The sequence below is a fragment of the Acyrthosiphon pisum genome, chromosome X (assembly GCF_005508785.2).
Source record: "Acyrthosiphon pisum isolate AL4f chromosome X, pea_aphid_22Mar2018_4r6ur, whole genome shotgun sequence".
Classification (NCBI taxonomy): Eukaryota; Metazoa; Arthropoda; class Insecta; order Hemiptera; family Aphididae; genus Acyrthosiphon; species Acyrthosiphon pisum.
This window is the reverse complement of record NC_042493.1, coordinates 11774983-11782637: the sequence shown is the minus strand read 5'-3', so window position 1 is coordinate 11782637 and position 7655 is coordinate 11774983. Positions and strand designations below refer to the sequence as shown.

Sequence of the window (7655 nt, the reverse complement as noted above, 5' to 3'; positions counted from 1 at the left end):
AAACTAATTAAGTAACACCAATGATTGTAAAACTGTGAGACTCTGATATGAATCTAAAGATAAATCTGATTTTGATAAGAAAATTAATAAAATGTATACTTAGCTAATTTATTACCTCATATAATATAAATAATTTAACTACGGATTTTAGTAGAATGAGTGCTATAGAATTATAATAATTTTAAATGGATATTTATATAGTTACATCAAATTTGATCATTAATAATAATAAATTGTGACTGAATATTTAAAATTATTACATAATAAACTGAAAAATAAATAGTAAATACATATTCATATCAACAGCTGACTCAATTAATAATTTAATTGCAGTAGGTATATATAATGAATATAAAATTGAAGATTAAAATATTACTACAGAAAGTAATTCATTATTAAATAATAATTAGGTTTATTGATTACAAATTGATAATATATGATGCACATATTTCATAAACAGTAAAGCTTAATCAAAAGAACATACAATCTATAAAAAATAATAAGATTAAATCTGTGAATCGGGTAAGATTCAAACAGGTTAAAAACTGATAATTATTAGCAAAGGTTAAATATAGATTTTAAATTAGAAGTCAACAAACTGTACTATAAATTATAAATATTTCTAACTTTGGATGAAATTTAATTTAATAGAGAAATCAAGAATAATAAAAAAATTTCAATGATTTATAAACAGTTCTAAAAAATTAAAAAATTCACAAATATATAATTGTAAAATTAATACAATATAAATTTAGTTGATATTTTTTAGGGATTTAGCGGTACAGTACCAAATATTTACATAATTATTATCAAATTAAAATACTTGACAAAAAAAATTATAGCATTACAAGGTAAAAAGATGTTAAATATTAACTCTGTATCTATTAGATGTGCCTTTAATTTATCAAATGGGAATTATATTTATGTTTTAATATATTATTCAATTTTACATTATTCTTGATTAAATAATTTATTAAAAGCTATAAAATAGTCAATATTCATACTAAATAAATTTAAAATGATTTAAGTTGTTAATTTGATAATAAGTTAAAATTGTATACACTAATTGTATAATAAATAAAATCAAACATAATTTTAATATTTATAGTATACATTTAAAATTATTTAGAGTACATTGGAACCATTAAAGATTTTAATTAATATAGGTAATGGATGATAATAATGATATAAGATAATTTACTAAAGTCAAAGCAACTGATACAATTAAATAATAATGTAAACTATAAACATAATACAACAATATTGATGAATTACAAATTTAATTTTTGTTTCATAAAATATATTGTTATAATTTAACAAAATGTAGGAACAATGTAAATTTGATTTAATTCATTTTCACGCATTTCCTTCAAAATGTTATAAGTTTATAAACCACTTTTGTTATATAAATATTGTTTTTGAATCAAGGTCATTGTATGTAGATTAGTTCACACTAAACTCTTTATATTATGTTTAATATTAAGCTCTTATTTTAAAACATAATATAATATAGTTTCCTATTTAATGTTTAAAAATATGTTAATGGAATGTTATGTACTAAAATGGCTTTAAATTAATTTGTGTACTTAAAATATTTATAATATTCTTCACCATAAGTCACTAGTAGTTACCACTACCCACATGAAGATTTATACAATTTTTAAATAAGGGACATTAAAATCAAATTGGCATTGTTCCATAAAACTACAATTTCTTTGAGCTCATTACTCGAACTACATTGTAATACAAGCACATAAAACTATAAGACTATGAATCAAAAATATTATAATAATAAAGACATATAATTAAATAAAAGTATAATAGTAGATACTGAAGGTCATTCAAATTTAACATAACAAAATAATAGGCAAACTTATTACATAAAACTCTAATATTAATCCCACTATTTTTAAATGCAGTATTTAAATAATATCATATATTTAAATAAAATATGGTTGATTTTTAAATATTACAATAATAACTTTATTGTAATTATGGTAAATTTATAATATAGGTATATAATCACCTAAAATAAACTACCTCACTAATATGTTGTATACATTTATATTAAACATATGGATATATATTGAAAGTGACCAACTTCTGTGATTAAAAATGTTTTCTTATAAATTGTAATACTATAGTTGGAAATATATAAATAGTATCATTAATATAAAAAAAAACAAAATAAAACTAACAAATTATATATTATAAATTATTTAATCCATAAAACTTTTATATTTAAAAAAAATAAATGCTTTTAATATAAAATACCTAATTAATTTTTTTAAGTATTTTAATATACCATATTAATTCAAAAAAATTTACCTAAAAGGTACTTACTCTATTTCAGAATAAAAACGATTTAGTATTTACTTATATTTATGTATGATACCCACATAAAATATCATTATAGAACTATGTTGAATATTTATAACACCCTTATAAAGAATACTTATCTCTAAACCCCGTTCTACCATATGATTATCCCTTACAAATTTCCTGTTACCCTGTAATTCATACGACCCTGAGATAATGAAACCATGATTGTGAATAACTATTATCAATAATACCTTTCCCCATAAATGACTATATCATGATTACAATCACTAAAACCTTTCTTTTTTTTGTAATGTTACCTTGATTTTTTTTATTTATTCATTTAAAATGTGAACATTTGAAATTTCAAATTGGTTACACCTATATTTTACAACTTATAGGATAATAGAATACTACTGACAATACAAAATAACTAAATAAATAAATAAATATAGATTTTATTTAATATATTGGTAGAAGGCTATAAAAGTGTATATATACACTTAACTACCAACTATCATACCATAAATCTAATAATCACATAAATTCCTTAATTTTATATTATAGGTCAATAAAGTAGTCAAATTTATGAACTTATAGATATTTTCAAATAAGTTACTATGAGAAGAAAAATTGTCAAGTGGTATATTTTTTACAAGAAAACTTTTTTTATACAAGTATACATATTTTAAACAATACATAACAATTGGTCAAAAAACCTAATATTTTTAATTCCAATCAAAATAATCTTTATGTTATTCACTTAAAAATGATGTACTTTTAGTTTTATGTAAAAACAGTTACAATTTGTTAGCACTTTATTTATTTAAAAATTTGAACGGTCTAATAAATTACAAACCAATTTTCTCAAATGTTTTTTTTTTATTTTTAAGAAAACAGTATTTGGGTCAGTAAAGAATTCTTAACAAGTTTTTACAGGCCCTTCTTGATAAACTGAGCTGTAGACTATATAATTTAAAACTGGATACATTTTACTTACAAAGATTTCATTTTAAAAAGTACAAAATAAAATCAGGAATATAAAATACTTGTTATAGATCAGTTTTTGGATACATTAAATATTGTATAAAATCCTATCCTACTGATATCTATAACTTGCTCAACTAATTCATTTAAATTATTACAGCATTCCACTTTGAAAGAAATGAATCCTACATTGTTTTGTAGTTTGGAATTATTAATTTTATATGGATTTTATAATTATTGATATATTTTATTACAAATGATCCATAACTACCTATATTATACTTGGTAAAGTTTCTAAAATTGTCTTTAAATAATTAAGCAAATATTTATTTCTTTATAAATAATTGTATGTATTATACGAGGTATTATCTATTTCAGATTTTTATGTTTTTAACACATCAATATTATAGTAATTATTATTATGTTGAAATTATATTTGAAGAAAAAATTATATAAAATTGTTAACATTTTATTACAAAATAGTTATAACATTGTAGTATATATACTTTATTTTGATCAAGTCTTGATCAAGACGTATACCAACAAGGGCGCCCTTGTTGGTATAACAAGGAGGGAGGTCCAAAAGGGCCATTGACCCCCTCAACAAGTTTAACTGGATGTACTTTAATATCAATATCACTATAACTATTATTAGATTGTAAGTAATTCTTATTTCTTTCACCGGATGGAACTTTATCCTACGGGCGCGCGTGTATACTTATTATATTTCAATAATTTTAAAAAATATGCATAAATTATATAGGTAATACACAGGTGAAATAAAAGTTTTTTACTTACTGTGAGCTTGCAAAGATTGTAATTATATTTTAAAAGAAAATAATATTTATAACCATTAAAAATGGAGTAATAGGTAAGCGAGTAGGTAAACTAAATGTATATGTAATACTATTTTTTGGTTCAATACTTAATCAATATTTAATATTGATAATAAAAACAAAACTTATAAAATAACATTTAATATATGAATTTGCGAGCAAATTTGTAATAAAATGTATTTAATTTAAAATTCAAAAATTATTGTATTACAATAAGTCTTACCTGAATTATTTGATACTGATGCTTTACTCTTGTGTTCTTCTGAATCTGAATACCGACGATGTTCAGACTCCTTCAACGACAGTTGCCCCTTCCAAGATTTTCTACTAGCCATTGTTAATTACTCTTTGTATTATACATAAAAAAAAAGTTCAGGATTCATGAATGTTACCATAGCCATATTATAGGCAAATGATTTGGTTTTTACAGATAAGTTGTTGAAAATAAGATAAAATCTTAATGCACCTGGAAATTATAAATAAAAATATACAAATAGAAATAGTAAAAATATTTATTCATTTTATTTATATAATTTTTCAAAATAGATTAATATATTTTTAAATTGAAGGAACATACATTTTGTTAATAAATTAATGAAGGCCTACAAATCCATTACAACAATTTATGTTTTATAATAAAATCATATACAATTTTGCAATTGCTAAATATCAAAAAAAAATTCATGAAGTTCAGTGAATAAATAAGATTATAGTGAAAGTTTTAATTGAAAATTAAGATTGATATCAATTTAGAATCTATTTTATAAAACTAAATTATTAGTTAGGTACCTACTGATTTTATAAAATAATTTAGGTATGCTTATAGTTAAGTCATGTAGGTACCTATCAAAAAGTACATCATAGATTCCAAAAAATACCTTGTATGTATTTATTATTATTTCCAACAACAAAATCTACACTGACATTTAATATTATTTTAATCAACAGATATAATTTATATAGTTTTTGATCCTATAGTATCCTAAGTATTGGTGATGGCACCTACCTACATTCAGGTTGTTTAAAAAAATATATTTATTCCTACATTTAATTAGACAATACAACATTTATGACATATACTCATACATACCTATTAAACTGTGTAATATTTGAAGGAAAATGTATTCTGATACTTTTTACATATTATATACAAGAGAGTGTATACGTGACATAAATAATATAGGTAGGTATTATATTTATTAAATTATATATAATATTCAGGTCTAAATAACCCATGAAATATCTACAATACACACTGATAATAATTGATCAGAATCAATACTTACATAGGGCTATATATACGTAATGATAGTTAATACTCTTGAACTCAGAATACATGATAACAATTTCTTATCTCTAATTTTAACAAATTTAAATGTATAATTAAGCACCTATATAAATATCACAAATTGAAATTTAAATAGGTAGGTAGGTATTGAAATAAGATAATAAACAAAAAATAATGATGTAAAAATTACTACAAAATAATGTTATGTACCTCTATTGACTACCTATCTAACACAAGGTTTATTGACAAATAAAATTTCAATAAGAATACCCAAGTAGATTTTAGAACTGATTGGGAAAAACTTAAGTAAATAAAACTATGAATAGTTTTTACAACTTTTTCTAATTAATTAAGCATACAGCTTGTAAATAACTGAAAATAAATAGAAAAAATTTAGGAGGTATAAACATGTAAGATCATCTTTATACACTGATAAGCTTTAGTTGCCAACCCACATAATTTAATATTTACTAAGTAATTTAATTTAAAACTATTCGGTACCTACCTAGATATTTTTACTTTTAATGAATAATTCTAGGTACCTACCTATCTGATCAATCTTTATACCTAACATCCAAAATATTTTTAATTCATACTTTAATTTTTGTGTTAATATAATATACAAATAAAACATAACATAACTGAAACAAGTTATTTCTCGAGTTATTTCTTATTTAAGTACATAGGTATCCACCTACTTACTTAATACTACGTATCTATTATTATTGAAAAAATTGTAACAAAAAAATATTCAACTTATTTAGGATACACATTTCTATAAAATGTGAGCAATTATATTATTACTTTAATGGGTAGTAAGTACACAAAAAACTTCAAAATAAACTTAGGTAACCATGAACCTCATTAATAATATTGATCAATATTAAAAGAACAAAATTAATAGAATTTAAGAATTCAAAACAAATAGTTGTATAACAACTACCAATATCTATTTAAATATCATCAAATAGTGTTCAGTTTAACAGAAAAAGTATTACTGAAACTTAATCAAAAGTTGTGCTTTAAAGTTGACGTATGAAAAAATCCACAAAAACTGATTACAACATATTATATGAGTTAGGACTGACAGAACTATAATATATACGTTGATCTATACGACCGTACATCTAAAGAACACTCACCGAAAACGACGGTGTAAATTAGAGCAACAAGGCCGGCTTTGGCAGTGCGTCGCAGAGAACGCGATGGTAGTCCGGCGACTGTGGCATTTCAAAACGAAATACCGGACTACAGACGGTGGTGGATACGAAGATGACTGCAATGGTAGGGAGTTAGCAGATCGACGGACAGGACGTCCGACTGGTAGGTAGTGTAGTCGCCAGGATGAGGTGAAGGCGAGACGACCAGAACGGATCGACAATAAGGTGGATGTCTGTGGTCGGGCAAATGATCGACAGGCACGTCCTCGCTGTGCCACAGTTGCCTGCAGAGACGATGATCGGTGGCTCTTTCGGGGTAGTGTGTTGTGCTGTAGTTGTCGTCGGTCGTCGCGTTTCCTTATGCGATAGGGGCCCCCCTGACGAAAGCGCGGCGGCGGCAGTTTTCCACAAGCACACGCACGTACACACACACGCACACGCACACTAAACGAGCGGTGGCGGCGGCGACGGGAAGTGAAGGGAAAAAAATTTGAACGAAAAAATTGCTTTTCGTTTGTATTTTTTTTTCCCCGTCTTTCTTGCCCTCACATCGTCCGCTATTGTGTGAGAGCGCGCGCGATGCAGTGCAGCACAATAATAATAATAATAGTACACGACACACTCTCCGAACTCCTAAGCGCTCGCGTTCACCGCACTCGCAATCGCACGACGGGAGAGCGCGCGGCAGTCGGCGGCGGCCGTCGCGGTCGGTGGGCGTGTGCGGCGGAGTGCCAGTGAGTGCGTGCAATCAAGCGCGCGCCAGACACCGCGCGAGATGACGATGTTATAATAATAATAATATTATAAAGGACTCCGCCACCGCGACCGCTACCCGCTCGACAGGCCCCGCGGATGTAAATCCCCTTCCCCTGATCACCGCACCGCCTACCAAGGAGCAGCTGGCCAGGCCGCTCGTAGTTCGTCCCGTATCTGATAATATCATGTCCACGGACCACGGGTTACATTATTTTTGCGTCTTCTCTATGCAGTCGCTAGTGCCCCGCGCGATTCCCGTATTTTCATATCGATTGACGATTCCACAGATATATAATACAACTAGATAGC

At 26.3% G+C, this 7655-nt stretch overlaps 1 protein-coding gene across 1 annotated transcript in view; it reads right to left on the bottom strand.

Moving 5' to 3' along the window:
- LOC100158911 (microtubule associated serine/threonine kinase 2) overlaps positions 1–7286 on the bottom strand; it is a 49982-nt gene extending 42696 nt beyond the window's left edge. Inside the window, exons 1-2 of the mRNA XM_029492844.1 lie at positions 6573–7286; positions 4366–4608 (exon numbers count right to left, since the gene is read on the bottom strand). Coding sequence (XP_029348704.1) covers positions 4366–4477 — 112 coding nt within the window. The 5' untranslated portion in view covers positions 4478–4608; positions 6573–7286. The remainder of the gene's footprint in view (positions 1–4365; positions 4609–6572) is intronic.
- Between the last annotated feature and the right edge of the window lie 369 nt (positions 7287–7655).